Source organism: Schistocerca piceifrons, chromosome 1, assembly GCF_021461385.2.
Source record: "Schistocerca piceifrons isolate TAMUIC-IGC-003096 chromosome 1, iqSchPice1.1, whole genome shotgun sequence".
Lineage (NCBI taxonomy): Eukaryota > Metazoa > Arthropoda > Insecta > Orthoptera > Acrididae > Schistocerca > Schistocerca piceifrons.
Genome location: NC_060138.1, coordinates 326,554,046 through 326,578,069, shown reverse-complemented (window position 1 = coordinate 326,578,069; position 24,024 = coordinate 326,554,046). Strand labels below are relative to the sequence as shown.

General features: G+C 38.8%; 1 protein-coding gene across 6 annotated transcripts in view; it reads right to left on the bottom strand.

Annotated features, from left to right (window-relative positions):
- LOC124782590 (maternal effect protein staufen-like) overlaps window positions 1-24,024 on the bottom strand; it is a 200,716-nt gene that overhangs the window by 75,761 nt on the left and 100,931 nt on the right. For all 6 annotated transcript variants that reach the window (XM_047253953.1, XM_047253955.1, XM_047253957.1 and 3 more), the window contains 2 exons: window positions 21,049-21,275; window positions 14,336-14,543 (listed from right to left, as the gene is read on the bottom strand). In XM_047253953.1, coding sequence (XP_047109909.1) covers window positions 14,336-14,543; window positions 21,049-21,275 — 435 coding nt within the window. The remainder of the gene's footprint in view (window positions 1-14,335; window positions 14,544-21,048; window positions 21,276-24,024) is intronic.

Genomic DNA, 24,024 nt, shown 5'->3' with positions numbered 1-24,024 from the left:
CTGCGGCCTAGGTGTACACCATGGAAGTGTTCATGTATGGACCTCAAGTATAGGTGGTAAAAGCAAGGACTCCAGTTTGGAAAGAAGGGATCAGATACGAACTACAATTGGAAGTCCTGACCTGGGCCACTGATGCGGGAGATGAACCGCTGTGGGTGGGAAAAGGAGATGGTGATTTGGATGTGCAACAGAATTACACATGTGTACAACGTAACTGGCCAGCAGTTGTGCACACCTAATCTGCAATGGAGGGACTCTGGCCTCCACAAGGATGTTGGTCACCGGACTTGTCCTAGAAGCTCCTGTTGCCAGGCGAACGCCACAGTGGTGCACCGGGTTGACTAAACGCAACGCTGAGGGTGCCGCTGAACCATAAACCAGACTTCTGTAGTAGCGTAGAGCAATCTATTGGAAACAATGTATTGAGGATGAAGGTGAGTCTTGTTAGCAAATCGTCATCACTACTGATGAAACATGGGTGTATTGTTATGACCTGGAGTTGAAGTAGAGCAGCACAGAATGGGTGTAGCATGGTCAAACACCACCACAAAAGGCAGAAGTCTGCCAATAAGACCAGGGTCATCACTTTTTCTGAACACTAGGGCATGGTGTACGCTCACACAGTTCCATGACATACTACAATCACTGCAAATTACTATAAGAATGTCCTGAAGCAATTGGTAGAGGACCACATCCACAAAAAATGAAGTAACATCACTGGACAATAGAAGCTTCATCACAACAACGCTAGCCCACATGTTGCTAATGCTGTTATCGAGTTCTTGACACAAAAACACATCTCTACAGTATCCCATCTGCCTTACAGTTATCTTATGAGGTATTAGTTTGACAATGAGACCAAGACAACGAAAGCATAAGACATGATCCTGAAAAGGATGCCAAGGAATAGGTTCTTGCACATCTTCCAGGAAAGGCAAAGAAGGTGGGAGAAGTGCAATGCATTGGTGGTGGTGGTGATGGTGGTGGTGGTGGTGGTGGTGGGGGGGGGGGGGGGGGAGACAAAAGTCTGTATGACTTCTTACATACATTGATATATGAACAGTCTTTATTGAACAACCCTCAAATAAAAGCTGACTTTTCATTCCTCCATTGTGTGAGACGGTGTGTGCCAGGCTCATGTGCGAATCTGAAATTCAGGATTCTAAAATTTTAATGTTTGCTTCATTTCTCCATAATCTTTCACTGCTCTTGTCAATACTCACGTGCATTGTGGAAGATTGTGAAATTTTGGACATTTACCCACACTATTATTGTCAATTTTAAGCCTAAACTTAAATTGCGCTTTTTTAGAAATTTTTGACAACAGCAGGCCTATCTTTGTTCAAAAACAAACATTCTCTAATTTCATAATCTAATTACTTGAGAAATAAGTCTATTTAAGAAAATTTTTGGATGCTTACAAAAGCATATTTTTAAGAGGTTTTGTAAGAAATGAGTGTTGTGGATAACTTCTTTGCTAGCAAATTAGTGTTTGTGATACACAGTTGCTATAACAGAATAGCTCATGTGGAAATTAGATGTATATCAGCATGAATAAACATACAACTGAGAATTTTTGAAAGTTGCAATTTTCATGTGCACAAGCTATTTCATAGTAAATCACCATTTGTGATTTGGTTACTGTAGCACGTTATAACTAGTATAGTGCGTTCCATTTAGTTTTCCCTTTCATGTTGAGTGTATCTTATCTACATTTGTGTTTTTGAGTTTGTTAATGACTATTAACATCAAATAGTTTTAGCAAATTGGTAATTTTTACTGCAGGTCTTTCTGTTGCCTTAATAGAAATCTTCTTTGTGTACTAATTGCTTCGGTCCTTAAAAGAAATAAGTAATAGTTTTATGTCAACACACTACCAATATAATTAGCAGGATTTTTAAAGTTATCTGTTCACTGTCCTGTATAACACTGCACCAACCACAATACAGAACCATTGTGAATCCTGTCCTCGAAAATGGGATGAGTTAGTTGCTGTTCATAAGCAGTTGGAAGTCACCATGACTAATGTCAAATGATGGGCAGCTGCTGTTAATCGGTGTGTTGGGAGAGCTCTTGAGTGTTGTGTACAGTGGGTACCAAAGGTACCTCAAGTATTATCCTGTCCTGTGGATCTTGCCTTCTCTGTGGGCTCTTACATTACTCATCCACCTAACTGCAAGTGGCGTGTCGATGGTAGATCTAGCATCCTGTGCAGGACAGACAGGGACCAAGAAGGACTCAGGGTGTTATACCAACTGCCCTAATCAGCAAGTCTGAAATGTTGTCATTTCACTGATACTGAAACTATTGAGCCAATGGGACTCACTTCACCTGTTTGGAAACCTGCTGTGTCCTGTCTCAACAGGAAGCAAAAGCAAAAAGATAGTGTCTATTAACCATCAGCAGTTCAAACATACAACAAATAATTGTACCCCTTAGGGAAATAATAGCAAGGGACAGGAAGGAGCACCACATTCACTCAGTATATATGCCTGGGGGTCTCATTCAACATACTGAGGAAGCTACTCTAGCAGCCACCACGAGAACATGGTGCAACCAACTGCAGATTGTGGCACACGCTGGAACAGACAATGCCCATCATCCAGGTTCCGAGGTCACACTTGGATCATTCCAGTGACTGGGAGAGAGCCTTGCTGACTGGGGGAGAGTCTTGCATGTGGAGTTTCAATGAAGTGCACGATTTGAAGCATTGTCTCCAGAACTGTTAGAGGTCTGCTGGGTCTGAGTTGAGTGGAGACACTGAACCACAGAGTTCAAATATTCTGTGACAAGCGCGGCTGTTTCTTCATGGACTTGCACCATAGCATTGAGACCAATAGTGCTCAGCTTAATCGCTAAGCAGGAATAGCTAGATACAGAAGCATAAACCACTATTGGAAAGATAGATACCATGTACAGGAACATTAAAGATGCATTTGGAGAAAAGAGAAGCATTAGTTATGAATATCAAGAGCTCAGATGAAAAACAAGCCCTAAGCAAAGAAGGGAAGCTGAACAATGAAAGCTGTGTAAAGAGGGGCTACACAAGGACATTACACAAATGGAAGAGGACATAGCTGAAGATAAGGTGGGATATATGATACTACGAAAAGAATTTGACAGAGCATCAAAGACCTAATTTGAAATAATGCCTCTGGAGCAGACAATATTCCACCAAAACTACTGATATCCTTGGGGGAGCCAGCCACAATAAAAATCTTCCATCTGCTGTGCAAGAGGTAAAATACGGGTGAAATACCCTCATATTTAAAGAAGAATGTAATAATTCAAAATCCAAAGAAAGCAGATGTTGACAGGTGTGACTATTACCAACTATCAGTTTAATAAGAATTGGTTATAAAATAACAAAAACTCTTTATAGCAGAATGGGAAAACTGGCAGAAGCCAACCTCAGGGAAGATCAGTTTGGATTCTGGAGAACTGCAGGAATACGCAAGGCAATATTGACATTATGACTTGTCTTGGAAGATCGGTTAAGGAAAGGCAAACCTACATTTAAAGCATTTGTAGACTTAGAGAAAGGTAGTGAGGAGTGAGGCAGGTTTGTAAATTACTACCAATGTATTGAATCTGTACACTGAGAAAACAGTACAGGAAACGAAAGAAAAATCTGGAGGTGGAATTAAAGTCCAGGGAGAAGAAATAAAATCTTTGGGGTTTGCTTAAGACATCGTAATTCTGTCAGAGATGTCAAAGGGCTTGGAAGAGCAGCCGAATGGAATGGACAGCATCTTGAAAGGAAGATATAAGGTGAACATAAACAAAAGCAAAACAAGGATAATGGAATGTAGTGAAATTAAATCAGGTGATACTGAGGCATTTGATTAGGAAAAGAGTCACTTAAAGTAGTACATGAGTTTTGTAATTTTGGCAGGAGAATAACCGACTGGTAATGGCAAGAACAGCGTTTATGAAGAAAAGAAACTTGTTAACACCAAATATAGATTTAAGCATTAGGAAATCTTTTGCAGAAAGTATTTTTATGAAGTGTAGAACAGTTTAGACAAGAAGAGAACAGGAGCTTCTGAACTGCACTGCTACATAAGAATGGTGAAGATTAGGTGGGTAAATCACGTAACTGATGAGGATATACAAAACAGCATTGGGGAGAAAAGAAATTTGTGGCAAAACTTGCCTAAAAGCTGGAATTGGTTGATAGGACACATTTTCAGATGTCAGGGGTCCACCATTTAGAACAGGAGGGAAGTGTGGGAGTAAATATTTTAGGAGGAGACCAAGAGATGAATACAGTAAGCAGGTTCAAAACACGTAGGTTGCCACAGTTATTTGGAGATGAAGGGGCTAGCACAAGATACGAGCAGAGAGGGCTGCATCAAACAAGTCTTTGGACTGAATGCAACAACAGCAGCAGAAACAAACAACAGAAACAACAACAACAACAAATGTCATCTCACTGAGGACCTTGAAACTTAGCAAAGGACAGAGGCATGTACAGGGGCTATGGCTCAAGTTTAAAAGAATAGATGTCCATGCACTGGATAGATACGTGTCCAGTTCATACTGGGACAGGCCCTCCATGGTATACACTCACTGTAAAAAATCTGTTAAAGAAACAGACTACCGCATAAAAGGTGTAAAACAAAGCATATGGCTATAGACAGACAGGTGCTGAATGAAACGCATTTGGCTGTCAAGACAGCAATGTGTGAAGCCTTCAATGACTACTGTAGCAGGATATTGTGAGGTGATCTTAATCAAACCCAAAGAAATTTTGATCGTACATAAAGTCTGTTGGAAGAACCAAAGTTAGTGTTCAGTCACTTGCAAATGAGACATGAACTGAAACTGACAGTAGCAAAGCAGAAGCAGAAGTGCGTGTGCCATTTTCAGAAGTTCCTATACAAAAGAAAACCCTGGAGAATTGCCATAATTTAATCCTTGCATGACTGAAAAGTTGAGTGAAATATGTTAGTGCCCACAGTGTTGAGAGACAGCTGAAATTGTCAAAATTGAACCAAGCTCCAGGTCCTGATCGAAATCCTATCAGATACTGTCCTGAATATCGTGGAGCCCTCAAACAAAAAATCATGTCTAGTAGTCTGAAGAATGCACAGATCACATCTGTTTACAAGATGGGTTGCAGAGAAGTGATCAACAGAACTACCATAAAATATCTTTAACATTGTTTTGTTGCAGAATCTTAGTACATATTCTGAGCTGAAACACAATGAAATGTCTCAAAAAAATTGACCTACTCCATACCAGCCAGCATGGATTTCAAAATGTCAATCATGTGAAACCCAACTTGCATTTTTCTCACATGACATACTGCAAGCTTTTGATCAAAGCAACCAGGTATATGCGGTATTCGTGATTCCCAAAAAGCACTTGACTCAGTACCATGTGTATTATCATAAGTATGATACAATCACAATGGGTAAGTGAAATTTGTGACTGTATGGAGGATATTTTGGTAGGGAGGATGCAGCAAATTATCTTGGATGGAGATCCATTGACAAACGTAAAAGTAACTTTGGGTACACCTGAGGGAAGCATGCTGGGTCCCTTTCTGTTTATGTTGTATATTAATGACCTTGCAGACAGTACTTACAGTAACCCCAGACTTTTTATATATGACACAGTTATCAAGTACTGCCTGAAAAAAGCTGAATAAACAGTCAGGTCCTGATAACATTTCAAAGTGTTGTAAAGATTGGCAACTTGCTTCAAATGTTCAGATATGTAAAATTGTGCACTTCACCAAACCAAAAAAATCCTATGACTATAATATTACTGAGTCACATCTGGAATTGGTCAACTCTTACAAATACATAACATTTTGTAGGGGTATAAAAACGGAATATCATAGGCTCACTCAAGCGTAAAGCAGGTGGTAGACTGCCGTTTATTAGAAGAATCCTGAGGAAATGCAACCAGTCTACTAAAGAGATAGCTTGCAAATCACTAATTTGACCCAACCTAGAATAGAGATCAAAGAGTGTGGGGCCTGTACCAAACAAGACTAACAGATGACACTGAATGTGTAGAGAAAAGGGAAGTACAAATCGGTACACATTTGTTTCAATCATGAGAGAGAGCGTCACAGAGGTGCTGAAAGAACTGAACTGGTAGACTCTTGAAGACAAGCGTAAACTATCCCAAGGAAAGCATATGCACAAAGTTTCAAGAACCAGCTTTAAATGGTGGCTCTCAGAATATACTGTAACCCCCTATGTATGACTCCCACAGGGTTAATGAGGACAAGATTAGATTAATTATACATGGAGACATTTAAGCAATCATTCTTCCTGTACTGTGTATGTAAATGGAATGAGGAAAAACCATAATAATTAGTAAAATGGGAAGTACCCTCCACCATGCACTTTACAGTGGTTTGCAGAGTAGCAAATAGGTATGTGATTGATATACCTACAAATATTTGGACATACTAGTATTTGCTCTGACTTGTATAAACTGATACACTCGGTTGGCAAGATATGTCTAACTATTTATTGAACCAGTAACTACAGTCCACTACATTGAGTACCATTTTATGGACTATAAGACACATTTTCTTCTTCAAAAAATTGCCTCCAAAATCCACATGCATCTTATACTAGAAATTAATATAAAAATGTCGCGTGTCGGATTTAAAATTCCCACCAGCATTAAAAATGGATATAAATTCAATGCAGCGGGAAACCTGTCTCTATCTGCCAAAACTGATAGCAGTGCACTGATGGGCTGAACATGAATTGCAGGTATCCACAAGATTGCTAACACTGTCTCCCTCTCGCCCTGCCATCACAAACTCGGGACACTGTCTAGCCTATGATGCATCACTGCACTCTACAGTGCTAGTGAACTTGAATTGAAAGGGATTTGTGTTATTGGTAACAGTACAATATTTTTGTTAGTAGCTAGCTACTAACAAAAGGTATTCGTATCATGTGGGCTATAAACTGAATGAAATATGTTAGCATATGCAGAACAATGTGGAAATAGAGCAGCTGAGTGGCATTTCAGTCATCCACCAACAGAAAAAAACCATCTGCAATTGGTGGGCAGTAAAGAAGAACTGAATACAAAATGGCAAAAACTAGAAGATGACGCATTGAAATGGATTCAAGGACACAATCGAAATGGCCTTGGAATTAATATAAAAATGATTCAAATACATGCTCATAAGCTAGTGCTACAGTGGAACTTAACATACTTTAAGGGTGGGGTTGGTTGGTGATATAGATTTACGAAGCGTCATGAACTTAGCATCCAAACCAAAATCAAAATATCTCAAAAAATGCCACAAGAATATGAGGAGAAAATATTATCTTTCTATTGCTTTATTATTCAACATCAAAAGAAAACCAGGGTGGAGCTACGCCAAATAGCGAATACGAATGCTGACATTTGATGTGCCGAGTAACAGTAACCAAACTGTTGCCAGGAAGGTGCTAAAACTGTAAGTACGAAAACGAGTGGACGTGAAGCAATGCACTACACTCTTGTCCTTTAATGTTGTGCTGACAGTACTAAACCTAATCCAATTATCATTTTCGAGTGCAAAACAATGCCAAAACCTTCTGAAGTTCTGCCAGGTGGTGTTGTTCACATACATGATAAGGGTTGCATGGATGAGTCTGTTATGAAATTATGGATTAAAAGAGAAGGAACGGGGCTCTACTGAAGAAGAGTTCCCTTCTTGTGCTACATTAGATTAGTAGTCAATTGAAAAATTCTGTGAAAGAGAAACTGAGACAGGGAAATACAGTGCTTACTGTTATTCTGGGAGGACTTACTTCATAACTGCAACCTCTTGATGTCTCAATAAATAAATTATTTAAAGTGTATATGAGAGATGAATGGAATACATGGATTATGGATGGGATGAAACCCAACATGAAAAAGGGAGCTTGAAACTGAACTACAATCAAACAAGTGTGTCAATGAATACAACAGACAGGGTCTACACTGACAGAAGACATTGTTGTTAAACCTTTCAAGAAGTGCACCGTAAGTAATACTCTCGATGGCAGTGAAGGCCATCTTACATGTGAAGAGGACAATGATGACGATGAAGAAGAAAAACAAGAAGGTTCAGATGATGATTTTCAGGAATTTTAAAGGTCAGTTAAGTTTTGTAAACTTATATAAAACGAGAGCGCTGGCAGGTTGATACACACACATACATACAAAATTCTAGCTTTCGCAACCAACGGTTGCTTCATCAGGAAAGAGGGAAGGAGAGGGAAAGACGAAAGGATGTGGGTTTTAAGTGAGAGGGTAAGGAGTCATTCCAATCCCGGAAAGACTTACCTTAGGGGGAAAAAAGGACAGGTATACACTCGCATACACACACATATCCATCCGCACATACACAGACACAAGCAGACATTTGTAAAGGCAAAGAGTTTGGGCCTTTACAAATGTCTGCTTGTGTCTGTGTATGTGCGGATGGATGTGTGTGTGTATGCGAGTGTATACCTGTCCTTTTTTCCCCCTAAGGTAAGTCTTTCCGCCCCCGGGATTGGAATGACTCCTTACCCTCTCCCTTAAAACCTACATCCTTTCGTCTTTCCCTCTCCTTCCCTCTTTCCTGATGAAGCAACCATTGGTTGCGAAAGCTAGAATTTTGTGTGTATGTTTGTGTGTCTATCAACCTGCCAGCGCTCTCGTTACCTTAGGGGGAAAAAAGGGACAGGTATACACTCGCACACACACACGTATCCATCCGCACATATACAGACACAAGCAGACAGAAATGACTCCTTACCCTCTCCCTAAAACCCACATCCTTTCATCTTTCCCTCTCCTTCCCTCTTTCCTGATGAAGCAACAGTGGGTTGCGAAAGCTTGAATTTTGTGTGTGTGTTTGTGTTTGCTAGTGTCTCTATCAACATACCAACGCTTCTGGCTTTCCAACCTAATAATAATATGGTAAAAATGTTATTTACAAAAAACTGCTTAAATATTAAGGTGCATCTTATAGTCTATTAAATATGGTATTTATGATTAGCGTATAGTAAAAATTTTAGTTGCTGCACATTTTCAAGAATACAGTTCATGGCTTTTCTTTTTAGTGGTCATTCAAATGTACTATAACACTACTGGTACATCTTTGTATAGTACTTAGGTTGGCCAGATATACACTTACATAATTAGCAGTTACTCAGACTATACACTATTGTTTATAACATTACAAGTTAACAGAATTGTTATGTGGAATAAGATGACATGAGTTACTAAACTGTAGGATTGTGTGTACATATATACATTAGGAACTGTGTACTGGAAAAAATAATGAATAACACCAAGGCACATCTTCTGGAACTGTACAACAGTCATGCTAGTAGACAAGTGCTCAGCAAACAAAGATTGCTTTTCCTTCCTTTTTAGTGCACAAATTCAAGATGTGAAGGCAAACTGCAAATGAATTTCAGGAAGCATGTGCGGCTGGCAGTAACAGCGTACTGCAGAGCGGATGCTTTCAGCACAAACTGGTTGTGTGTCTCGATTATGCAGTGTGTGGCAAGTCACATTCATTGAAGAAACTTACCACACCAGTGTGTGTAACACCATGAATTTGGCAATCTAGTCATTCTCATTATAAAAATAGGTCACACTGAAGGAAGATATGGAGTGAAATAGCAATGAAGCTTTATACTGATGGAAAGTGAATATTTTTTGTATCATGTTGTCCTGACAAAAGTAATTAATACACATGTATCACATATTTCTTGCCACTAGTGAAATTAGATGCAACTGATAAAATTGTGTAATACTATTTTTGTTAAAAGTAAAATGTGATAAAGCAGAAATACATGGTGAATTCACTTCTACATATGTCAAGCTAACGATAAGCTTTTCCTCTCGAGACATAGTTGAAAGGTAATTGGTGCAGGGTACTCTAGTGGGTGCATCAATCTTTTTTAAAACATAATCAAACATAGACACAGACATTCATGGGATATAACAGGATCTGATCATAAACTCTCATACAATGCATTAAACTCTCCAAACAATTCTCTCAGTTTCACTATAATACTTGGACCTTCCTTTACAATGAATAAATCAACATTCAGAAATGTATTTCCTTCCAGTATCAAATTGGATAACAATGTGTCTGACTCTACTCTTTGTCTGAACTCTGTAGTACACTACTACACACTGCTGAACACAGAATTGCTAGTCAAGACACTACAGTATCGGGTCGAATTATGACATCATCGATATTTCAGGTCCTCGCCACACTACAGTCAGGTAATAGCCTAATACACACTATTAATCCTTTGGAGGAAAGATATTCAAACACATCCATGGAACATCAATGGGCATCCACATGGCATTCTCCTGTGCCAACCCGATCATGGACTATCTAAAGGAAACTTTCCTAGCCTCCAAAAACCCCAAACCTCTGGTCTGGTTCATGTACACTGAAGACATCTTCATGATCTGGACACAGGGCCGAGACCCCTATCAACATTCCTTTGCAACGTCAACATCTTCTCTCCCATCTGCTTTACCTGATCCTACTCAACTGAGTGTACCACCTTCCTGGATGTTTGTCTCCTAATCTCTCATTACTCCATCCATGTTAACCTAATAAAAATGAACACTACCTGCATTTGATAGCTATCATCCCTTCCAACCCAGAAATACCTCCCATACAGCCTGGTCTCCCAGGGACGTTGTATCTGTAGTGACAAGAACTCCCTTGCTCAGTGTGCTGAAGGTCTCGTAAAGCCCTTCACAGAACAAATGTCCCGTGACACAATCCCATATCCCAAATCCATCCATCACCTGCCAAGGACCAGCCAGAAAGGATCATCCCCCGTCACTGAATACCATTCCAGGCCAGAACAACTCCTTCATTAGGACTTTAAAAAAGAGTACCTAACATCACACCTTAAAGTGGAGGACATCCTGCCAAAGTTCCTTCCCACCTCTCCTAAAAAGGTGTTGCAGCACTGCACAATCTCCATGACATCTAAGTCCACTGTTATGCCAGTCCCAATTCCAACCCTTTGCCGGAGGGATCGTGCATCTGTGGAAGACCCAGATGCAAGATCTGCCCAATCCACCAACCCGGAACTTCCTATTCCAGTCCTGTCCTATCCTGTCTCACTAGAGGCAAGGCCAGCTGTGAAAGCAGTCATGTCATATACCAGCTCTGTTGCAATCATTGTACAGCCTTTTATACTGGTATGATTACCAACCTACTGTGGACAAAGGCAAAGTGGACCTGCTTGTGGCACAACATGTCACTGAATGTAATATCCTTGATTTCAATGGCTGCTTCACTATCTAGGATTTATGGATCCTCCTCTCCACAACCACCGCCTTTTCTGAACTGCACAGATGGGAGTTATCCTTACAACACATCCTCTGCTTCCAAAATCATTCTGTCTTACAGTAATCTACTGTCCCCACTCCCTACAGCTAACAGTTTCTGCCTGCTCTGTCCTATTATCTCCTCCCCTTTCATGTCCACCTTACCCTCATTGTATGCTACTCTCTGTCAACACACCCACCCATCTTTTCCCCTTCTTGGCTCCTCTCATTTTCTACTCCCCCTCCCTGACAGCTTCCCAATGCTGCACCTGGTAGCCTTGTCCTGCCACCATATGGTCCCTGCACACTTCGCCAGGCTGGGCTGACTTCTCTCCCACCTCTTCTCCAAACCACCACCTACCATATCCTGCCATTCAACTCCCTGCCTCTCTCCACGCTGCTGCTTCCTTTGACGCGGCACAGTTGCATTTTCGAGTGGCTGGAGATAGCGATCATATGTGTGAGAGGTGCGACTGCATGTGTGTGCACACATGCAGTCACACCTCTCACACACGACTGGTATCTCCAGCCACTTGAAAATATGTGTGTGTGTGTGTGTGTGTGTGTGTGTGTGTGTGTGTGTGTGTGTGTGTGTGTGTGCGCGCGCGTGCCTTTCTGAAGAAGATTTTTTCTTATTACATAATGTATAGTACATCTTAACTATCAAGTGTTTCACTTTTCTCAATTGCAACAAATAATCAGCCATTCTGAATGATTCACATTTAAGGTTGTTGAGCAAGGTGGCTGGATAACAACGTTCATTCCCTTTAGCCACAATATATGTCATATGGATGTACATTGTGCCATTGTAGACTTTTTTCTGGGAAAATGTACCGAATAACTTGAGCGTACACTTAATCTTGATGTCACTGAAATAGTAACATATTGAAACTCTAAGCTGCACCAGTTGCTATCGATTGGAACTTCTACATTATTCCTGATTAATTTAGAGATATTGCTATTCTACTTCTTTCAGATTAAATTCACCTCTACAATTAATCTCATTACAGTCCTCTCACCATAAGCTGTGTATATTTCATGTTGAGAATATACTTTAATGCAAAACAAAAAAAGTAATTACCAAAATGAACTTTTTGATACTTTTCAAAATGAACTTTTTGGTTCTTGTGGCAAATTGAATCATATACAGTGATTTTCACTTTTTCATTCTCCTTTAATTTTGAGAAATGAAGTTCTAAAGAAGTCAGTATTTTGATACAAAACATGAAATTATGGCTAATGCACTAGCTTTTTGTCAAATGTTTTACTTTTTCGGAAAAAATTTATGACTGCAAAATACCGTATTTACTCGAATCTAAGCCGCACTTTTTTTCCGGTTTTTGTAATCCAAAAAACCGCCTGCGGCTTAGAATCGAGTGCAAAGCAAGCGGGAGTTCTGAAAAATGTTAGTGGCTGCCACCACAACTAACTTCTGCCGTCGAATACATGTAGCGCCGAACAGGCATGCTTTGTAGGCACAAAGATAAATACTGGTACCAAAATCTCTGCGTCAGTAAATAAATTTTAAAAAAAGTGGAAGACGAGCCTTTTTCCTCCGCTCAGAGTTTCGACCACTGCGTTTTGGTACATTATCCAACGAAGTAAATACAAATTCTGTATTGTTGATCTTCGAATGTAGCAGCATTTCAATGTACTACGAAAATCCGACTGGCAAGACTGTTTGGGATGTTTGTCAATATGGCCAACTCTACGTTCTGAATTTTTTCCTACCTGTGAGAAGAGATGGTTGCTAATAGGAGCTTTTATGAATTGTGAATCACATGTAGTATTCTCTTCGCCACAAGATTAATACGAATATAAGCATTTTGCCATGTATTGTTTCGTGTTTACTACTATCTCATTTAAATCCTGTCTGCCTAATAAACTACGAAACTAGAGTGAGAAAACAGCAAACGCGGAAGAATATACACATCATGTCATGTTTATATTCGTATTATTCTTATGCCTGATAGTGATACAGTCAGAAATGAAGCACGGCAACTGACTAGATTTTTAAATCTAAGATGACTAATTTCTGTGCATAATGTAATGAACTAAAGAGGCGCCTGCAAAGATTTTCAAACGGAGAAAAATTTTCGCTAAAATTTCGTTCAGAACATCGTCTATCATACGCAGTCTATTATTTGGTTCTTGTTGATCATTATCAAAGAAAGAAGTAGTGTAAGTAACAACAAATGTTTCGCTAATGAGACGACTCCTCTCTATTTTTTATTTGTAAGCGGCGGTAGCGCGCACAAAAGCAAGCCACGCCGCGAGCGGCGACAGGCCGTAAACACGCACTATCAGAATGCGACAAACAATGCATGACACAGTACAGTAATGCATTTTCAGCTTAGAGTGACGTAAACACCTATAACAAAGAGAACGGCACTTATCAGATCAAAGACAAATAAGCAATCAATTCAAACCAGACGAAGCACGTGAAAAAGGAAGGATAACCGTATAAATACGGATGGAGCGCGCGACGCGTAGCAATGGCTACCTGGTAAACCGTAACTGCTCAGCTTACGACTCGAACCAAACTACTGCAGCTGTATCGTCATTCATTCGACCTAAATTGTGTCTCATATTACAACTAGGCGAACTTTGTTTAGATTTGGAGGTGCGACCTAAAGCTTTTCTCTCCCCTTGATTTTCGAGTCTCAAATTTCAGGTGCGGCTTAGATGCGGGAAAATTTTTTTTTCCTTGATTTCGAGTCTCATTTTTCAGGTGCGGCTTAGATTCGAGTGCGGCTTAGATTCGAGTAAATACGGTAGCTTCAGGGTAATCTGTGAGACAGCAGAAATTACTCCCCACAGAAAATATCCCAAAATATGGCCAAGATTTTTACATTGAATGAAGTTATGTACAATAACATAATTTTAAAACAAATATTCATCAAAAATACAAATCTGTGATGTATACTACCCCAAATAAAGAATGTGCAAAAAGGATGATTTACTGGAGTTACATTAGAGGTAAACATCCCTATCATGAAAAAGACGAGCACGTATTACTTACTTTTACGCATTTGTTGTTTGCGAGCCAATTGCTGTAGAGGTTGCTGATAAAGTGTGTACTGAAGAAACTTATTTGCCACCAACTGTTGTGCTTTTCTAATGCTTGAACCAGAAGCGGAATACTCTTCACCTCCAAATTTTAAACTAACAGTGAAAGTTCTCTCATGAGGTGGTCCCTGCATATCTATCAAAGAGTACTCAGGTCGAACCTAAGAATAGAAATAAAAAGATGATCTGAGCAGGAAATGATAATTCTTACAATCTATAAGGAAAAAGTTGTGTCAATGAAATTAATCCGACACAGTTAAAATTAATATTATGAAAAGGATAGTTGCTGCTCACCATAAAGCAGAGATGGTGACCAACACAGTTAAAAAATTAATATCATGAAAAGGATAGTTGCTGCTCACCATAGAGCTTGTCACAGATAGAACTCTCTCTCTCTCTCTCTCTCTCTCTCTCTCTCTCTCTCTCTGCTCACACATATATGACCACAGTCTCTGGCTGCCGAGACCACACGTGTGTGCGGCCTCAGAAGCCAAGAGACTGCAGTCACTTATATTTGAATTGCATTTGTGTGTGTGTGTGTGTGTGTGTGTGTGTGTGTGTGTGTGTGCGCGTGTGTGTGCGCGTGTGTGTGTGTGTGTGTCCTATCTCCACCAAAGATCTTGTTGGCCGAAAGCTCATTTTCTGAGAGTCTTTTCGTTATGCCTCTCTGCGAGTCAGCATTTTCATTATGTAGTGAGTAGATACTATCCTTTTCACAAAATTGTTACATTCCATCCTGGATTTTCCACTGTTGAACAGGTAAAATTAAGTTGCATATCATGTTCCGTGTAAGTTCACTGCAGCCATTAACAGGAGTACTATTTCTGGACTGTTTTCTTATAACATGATATAGTAATGTAGAATTGCAATGTTATAACACACTGGCTTGCAAAGAGTAGTTACTCCAGAAAAAAATATTCCTTCCATTTAATTTTTAAGCCCTTGGATAATATCTGGAAATGTCTTTTTCTGTGAACCTCTCCATACATCATTTAGCAAACAATTATCTAAATAATATTTTAAGTTGATCAAGATACACTTAAGTAACAAATAATAACAATTACAAACTAGCTTTACTATTTCAAATGAGCACTAGGTATTTACTGTCACATGGTCCTACAAGGTAAACATAAAATTTCTGACAGCACATTTTCTGCCCAGGATTAGGAGTGTTTAGAAGGCTTAACTATTAAATGTGTTGCATGTTAATGGCAAATATCCGTGTATAGTACACAATTTTCAATTGTTAAACAGTTTGCAAACTTCAAAATAAATTTTTATATTTAGTGCACAGACTCATAAATTGCACAACTTTCAGCATTTTTCTGAAATCCAATAAAAATTATCTAAATGCAGTACAAATAGTGTTTAACCCATTCTCTAGACACATATGCTGAGAGTTTCAAAAATAAATTATATACAATTTAATAGATATAACAAAATAAGTGGAGAGGTACAAAGTGGTACAATTTACAAGCAAGTCCTTTACCACTGGCGTTATAAATTATACTGCAAAAGATTTTCTCAACTACAGTAAGAAATACAGAAATTTTCTGAATATGACAAATATTTATTTTAGTTCTTAAGACTTTAGCAAAGTTGAGCTCTTAAAACATATTCATTTCTAAAATATTAGGCTACTTTAGGACTTACACTGAACAGTTTCAACAGTAGCCACTCATTCAAGTATGCAGTTATCACAATAAAATACTTTTTCCTCCCACTTTAACATATCAGCTATGGAACCACAAACAAATTTGAGGAACTTGGTCATTTCTTCCTCTTTGCCAACTTCACACATCTTGCAGAACCAGCTTGATGAAACATTGTTCATTAGGTTTTGGCAGTTTTAATTTTGTTAAGCCTACGTTTGTTTTTCTCAGATTCTTTGTCAAGGAGAAGCCTCTTGTAAGAACTACTGGTTATCTCAACAGCAGATGATGTTGCTCTGCTCCTTTTTTGTTTTTGCACAGTTGGAACAGGGTGGATACCTTTTGGGCCTAATGACCATCTTCCTTACTACATGTTTGTTTCATGGGTGTTGAAGGATTCAGAAGTGCATAATTACCATTAGTTTGTCTTGAGTTTCCTGCGTATTCTTGGCTCCTGTCTACTCATTTCTTCTTTGTCATTTTTTGCTTCTGATTTTGCATCAGATTTAGTCGTCATGAAGCCCAAATCTTGAAAAATATGCAGACAGAACGGACAGATCCCAGTTTTGGAGAATCCACTGACAGAATTTTGTAACAGCCCTATCATAGGACTCTCTTACTTCAAGGGCCTGCCAGATCGATTGTTGAGATGAAAATTCCAATCTTATGACTAGAAGAGGAACTATGATCCAATAGGGTTGTTTGTCATCCCAGGTAATCTGTAACCAGTTATCCTGATGTATTTCCATAATGCTCCAACATCTGGTCACCTGGGACTCGCAAAGACTCCAGAAGGAATCAGACAAAGGTATTAATGCACACGAATCTACCAATCCATTAGGCACTACTTGAACTGCTGTAAGGAATGGCAAATATGGAAGCATGTGCTGTAATTACCTCTGATCACTAATCCTGCCTGCAGCACCACTATTCCACTAGGATTGGAACTGACCTCTTGGAGAGCTTCCCAAAGTTGCAAACCGGAACTGATGGAGAAATGACTACATCAGTAGCTACGCTGTCACCAAACCTGTGCTAACTACCAAATCTCCAGAAATTACAAAGTTCCTTGTAGAACATGTCATTGTCAAACACAGAGCACACTGTGTGGTGATTTCTGATCATGGAAATTTTACAGTTGAGACTAGTATTAGAGGTTAATTTCACACCGTGGTGTCATCCACAGGATGACAGTTGTCAATCATCCACAGACAAATGGCCTCACAGAGACTGGTAGATATGTTCTTAATGTATGCTCTCAACAAAGAAATAGGGATACAATACTGCCCATGGTGACACTCGCATACAACACAGCAAAGCATGACACTACAGCATCCCCCCCTCCCCCCCCTTTTGTGTGTGTGTGTGTGTGTGTGTGTGTGTGTGTGTGTTTTCTATGGCTGTGAGGTCAAAATGACACTGGTTGCATGGTTCCCGTTTCAACCAGATGATATTCAGTATGGCTATGTGAAACACCTCATCACCAGGACTAAAGAAACAAGACAGCTGGTTCACATGTGGACCTTGGATGCTCAGGAGAAGGACCGAGAGAGTTACTACGTCAAGCACCACCTAGTGGGATGCAGCCCACGAGACTTGTTTTGGATTTTTACAACTGTGTGGAAAGTAGGATCACTGCAAAAATTACTATAGTGCTCCTTTGGGCTGTATCGCATCCTTCACTGCTTGTCAGATGTCACACAGGAAGTAGAGAATTATGACCATTCCTTAAGAAGAAAAAATGCAGAGATGTATCCATGTCCTCTGTATATGTATTACAGTCCAGAGGCACTGATGAATGATGGGAAGTTCAAGGAAACTGAGGAACCACTCAACAATTGTGAAGCTTCGATGGGAGAGGCTACCTTTCATGTGTGTTATAGTGATAAGGATATGATAATGCAACCAGAATGCAAGAACATGCCAGCACCATCACACTGAAGACCACTGATGAGATTTAGATCCAGAGTACTGCAATCAGCTTCAATGGGAATTTCCGAAACAGCAGGTCATGAATGTTTCTCTAGGAGAGTGAGCACTGCCGTAAGCTGTGGCACAGGTAGTGTGGTGTAGTGGTTAGCATCACAGTTTGGCAAGCTGCAGATTGTCAATTCAAACCTGACCACCAGCAGTTATTCTCTATTTCATATTTGTCATTTCTGGAAAGTTATTGAAAGATTTTATGTTTATATTGCTTGTATATTCTCAAATACTCGATGTTCATATAAATACCAGCATGTGTGATATTGGCTGTATAAATAGCTGAACTCTCTGTCCAGGAGACATAATAAACTCGATCTCAGTGCTAAGTGTTGTGTTTCACTGCTGACTCTGCTTTCAGATTTGTAATTGACTGTAGTTTTGCCATGACAAATTGCTGTCAGGGTTTCTGCGAAACCATTTGTCAACTGCTTGGTTGTAATAAGCTGCAAGTGGCTTAAAGAAGGCAATGTTTAGTGGCCATAGCCTTTGAGTGGTGTGTGTAGACAGGTAAACCATGAATACATCATTATATCTAGACGCAGTTATAGCACATAGATTTTTCGTACGTGTTGCATATCCATCTAATATTATTAACACCTTCCTGTCATAATCACGTTTCACAGTTTCAATTAAGTGCACCATTCTCTGAAAAACAATTCACTAGTCATCCAACCACGCTATGAAATAGCAATTTTGGTGACAGGTGGAACTCCAAGTTTTAAATCATCAGAAATTATTTTCCATAGATACTAGGACGGTAGGCACAAACATACAGAAGCACTGAAACAACAAACACATGTGGTATTTGTCCCCCTCTCTGCATTAGATACAGCCCTAACTTGGTGCTATCCTCTTCACCCAATGATCTTTTGAGGTTTCTGTACTGTGGATAGGCTAGTCTCATTCATATAGAAAATCTGCTCAGCCTGAAAATCATATTTGCTCACTAACTCAGAAAGAACTTTAAAAAAGTACATGACTTTCGTGACAGCTTCTTTATTCAAGCCAAATGCTCTAGCTGCCAAAGTGGCTTCTGCTTGGTGCATAAATAACAGAATATGCCAAACATTAAGGTATAATATCATAATTTACCTGCCATCCCATTGTGAATTGATGAATAGACCTGTTTGATTCAGCCAAATCGAAAGCTAGCTTTCCCTAGCAAGCTCAAGAACATCTAAACATGTGGGATTCAAGTAACTGAATGTGATCTACCAGTTCAGCTGCAAACTCCACATGTGGGTCTGTACTACATCCAGATTTCTTCAACACATAAGCAGTAAAATTACTAGATCAAATCAACTGTTAAAATATGTACACTGAACATTATTTTAAAATGTTCCAGTATAGTATATGAGGAAAGTCATCATACAATTTATAAGGCAAGGTTATAATTTTTAAAGTTACTTTTTACTGTACAGAGGCTAGGGCCATATTAAATGTTGCTATGCTTTACTTTCACTGAACAAGTAAAGTTATATGCTATATAAATTATAAATACACATTACATGCCCGTAAGAGGACAGGTGCTTAACTTCACAAACAAATACTTCCTCAGAGCACAAAATTAACTTGGACCCACACCAGAATTGTCAACGGTCTGTTCAACTAATCATGTACAACAGTTAGGTACGATGTGACACACATTGGCTGGCTAAATAAATTAGTGGTACAATTTAAAAGGCAGTACAATTTATAAGATTCTATCCCATTACACTAACTTAACTGAAGTTGTGGAAAACTCAGGACGCTAATGTCATTACTAATCTGCAGTATACGAGGTCTGTTCGGATTGCACGAAGTGCCATCTGCAAGTTTCCTTTTATCTCGTCTATCATTGCAAAACTTAAAAATGTCTGCAGGGGCAGGTCTGGAGAGTATGAAGGATGAGGCACTCACAGTTATTTCATTTTTTGTGCAGTAGTCATGCACCAACAGGGATGAATGTGTGGGTGCATTATTGTGATGCAAGAGCCATGAATTGTCTACCCACATTTCAGGCCAATTCCTCACAAGCATTGAACATGTCCTAATAGTACCATCGATTAACAGTTTGTCCCTGTAGCATGAATTCATGATGAACTAATTCTTCAAAGTCAAAGAAAACTATTGACATGGCTTTGACATTTGACCTGACCTGACGAGATTTTTGGACTTGGAGAACCTTTCCAACCCATTGTGAAGGTTGAATCTTGGTCTCAACATCGTAACTGTAGTCTCAAGTCTCATCACCCGTTATGATTCTCTTAAGGAGCATCTCGTTCCCATATGCACGATCCAAAAGCTCTTCATAGATTGCGAGGCAAAGGTCCTTCTGGTCTTGACTCATGAAACGTTGGATGAACTTGGCGGCGACTCAATGCATTTCAGCATGCTGTGTCAGGATTTCATGGCATGATCCAACTGAAATGTTACATGCTCCTCTCACACAGTCTGTCTTCAATTAGCATGCAAAATTTTGTTGATACTCCTGACACGAGGTTCGTCGGTAGGCATTGAAGGGCGTCCTGATTGAGGGTCATCTATAACTTCCATCCAGTCATTTTTTAAACCATATAAACCATTCATAACACCAAGTATGGCTTAAGCACACATCAACATAGGCTTCCTGCATCATTTGGTGTGTCTCTGTAAAAGTTTTCCTGAGTTTCATGCAATATTTAAAGCAGATGCTTTGCTCCTGTAACTACGTAATCTCGAAATTCGTAAATTGTTCCAACACAACATTATACTCAATACAGCACTGAATAATAACTAACAGACATACAATAATGAAACTTCCAGCAGTTACACATTAAACACAGGCATCTGAATGGACGCCAACAGCATTTAGCTACAACACACCACTGGTGCAAAATTACCAATGTTCTGGAATGTTTCAAACAGACCTCATAGTGTCTCCCCATTGTTGTATGGAGACCCTAAGTTAAAGTGGTTCAAAGGGAATTTCCATCAAACTCATATTTCCAGGTACTATAAAGAACTAGCTTGACAAGAGAGACATTAATCATCAAATGGAAGCTTTACTAACCTTCATTAAAAGTGACAGCTCATTGACAACTGACATAGGTGTTTTTCCACTGAAGTCTGAAGTACTGTATTCACTTCTGGTTGATTTTGTTGCTGATTTTGTCTTTGTTTTTGTTTCAGTATACACCTCTGATTGTGTCATGTTTTCTGATAAGAATGCACTATATATGCCTGATATTGATGGTGTCCACTCCTGAGCAACTCTTCCTCCTAACTTCTTCAGCATTGCTGAAATGATATTACACTAATAGAATTCTCATTGTAATCTTCAAAGAGTAGTGAAAGTGCAAAGAGTGACAGTTAACGAAATTCCTTTGTACCTTAGTTAATGAAATAAAAGTAATAAATATTTCTTGCACAGCACCATTTTATTTATACAGTGTTTGTTGCTTTGTTTTTATTACATACTTTAATGTAACCATTTACATTAAATCAATGATGCTGTCTTTGTGCCTGGAAATAGAACTGTTACAATATTATAAACCAGACTTCTCATTTACCAATATACCGATTTATCTCATTTATACACATTGTTTTATCTTGTATGAAGGTCCGTGATGTATGTTTTATTGACAACGGATTATTCTGCTGCACACTGTACCTTAACGTTTCTGTAACAGAAGCCTTAAGAATTTTTGAATGTACATCCTACAAGTTCTTATTGTGCAACATGCCAAAATATAGATGATCTGAAATATAAATAGCAAGAAAGACAGGAGACTTATAAATACAGAAAACTGCAACCACTCACTTTTTTGAAATCCTTTTTAATACCAAAACAGTTGTCAAACTATTCAGGTGATAAACAGGAGGTTACATGACTATTTCAGGTTGAGAATACATTGTGGCACTCGGAAAAAGCTGAGAATGGTGACAAATTATTTGAAAATGGTGATTTAAAAGGTAACAAACTGTTTCAGTAAACTGACATGGTGCAAATGAATTCTTTTCACTTTTTAAAATCTCCTACAGCAAATGCTGGTTAAGACCATAATTAATTTCTCTGTTACAATACTGGGTTGGGTATGGTAATCTTTTTTCCTTCATACAAATTTATTAATATATGCAGGTACAGTGGTAATTCGGTACTGGTAATTAAGCACTGTTAATCACGATTCACAAACACAGTCTACATCACATTTTACAACAAATGACATTCTACACTTCAATACTAGAAAAAGATCAACAAAATATTTTTGTATTACTGTTTCTTGAATCTTCACAAAAAATGATGTCATCATGCTAGATTTTCTTTCCTTAAGATTTTTCTGAATGGTTTCCACCACTGTTTCTTGCACTCTTTCTTCTACTTTCACAATTTGTGCAACCTCAAGCATACATTGAGCCAGTTTTGCTGCCTTTAAATAACTTCGTTTGTGTGCTTTCTTCAGTTATGTTAAGCTTCAGAAATAAGTTCTTCTCCTGCTTCCTTGGATAGTTAGTGTTTCTTTTCTTTCTTTCTTTCAGAGCAGCTGTATCATAGTCAACTGATATGTTCATGTTGTTGTTCTTTTTAATCTCCTCTTCAAAGTGTCTTTGGTCTTGTTCCTCCTTTTGTTTTCCATCTAATTTATATTTCCTTTTCCTTTCACATTTTTCCTTATAAGCAGCATAATTTACATTGTTCATCCCTGACACTCAAAACACTGTTTTAAAAAAGCGTAATTGCTCATAATATGTGCTTCAAAATGGAATGTGTTTCCTCTATATCGGTATTTCTATGGGACAATGAGGAGAAGCCTTAACAAATTTTGAAACATTTTGATACTTTAACTCAATGGATGATGTCTTTTTGAGATATGCTGCTGCCAGTAATTGTCAATACCCTTGTAAAGCTGGGTCATCTTTTTACAAGTGCAGAGCATTCCACTTGCCTAAGAAATAAACTTTGTCACACATTGATCAGCACCCTTTTTACAACCTTTTAACACGTCACTGCCACTTCTGATGTGTAATCTTTCTTTGAGAGCTTAAAAACATAAAAATTTTCAGTGGTACACATGATAAGCATGTCTCTGTTTTTGGGCATTCTTTAGAAACCACAGCTTGTAATTTGCTTCCCATTTCTTAAGCTCTCCGCTTACCTGCCCGCTAACAACTAGTTGTTCAAGAGAAAGCACATCGCTCAGTATAAAGAGTTCATTATGAAGAACTTCAGAAATACTCTCAATTTTTCTCAGAGCAGAAGCCTTCAAAACAGCTAAAAAGGTTTGAAGCAAATAACTTGAGAATCAAAGGTGTAGCAGAATTCTTTTGCAAGGCAGAAGCTTAAGAAAGTAATATTGAATACCACTCTATTGTTCAAAAATTCTATTGGCTGAAAGTCCTAAAGTAAGGACTGTGTAGTTGTATGCCTCAAAAACTTGTGATGTTCACATTCTTCCCAGTGAACACGCCAACCATCAAAATAATCGTAAATGTTGACCAGAAATTCAGAATCTTCTTCAGTTAAAACACTCCAGGCAATAGGCACTGCATGAATGTTGCAAACTCCAATGTTTATAAGTTGTCCGTCTCGGGTCTCCTGGACACCACTCTCTAAAAGCCTGAACACTTTTCACTTATGGTGGGACTGTCTGATTCCAGCATCAGGCATTTATTTAGGGACAAGCTGGCTTCGAAAAGTACTTCACATAACAGGCTGCTTCACATAACAGGCATTTTCCAGAAGAAAGGCTCACAGGACAAAATGATTATTTGAGATAGGGAAGTTTAAATACTTAACTTTTATTAAAGTATTTGAATAACAACATGAGTCTAATACACAAGTATTTTGTAGCAGGATATGAACTAGTGCTACTAAGAAAATCTTTCCATAATACTAGGTATTTCAACCTGTGTTTTTAATATGAGAAATAATATTTCTGACAAACATATGTAGGCCCCCTTCCCATAAATCACTGCCAGTAGGTTAAAGTGAGCAAACATTTCTTTCATCAAGTGTTATTTTACCCCTCACAACTTATTAAAATATAAG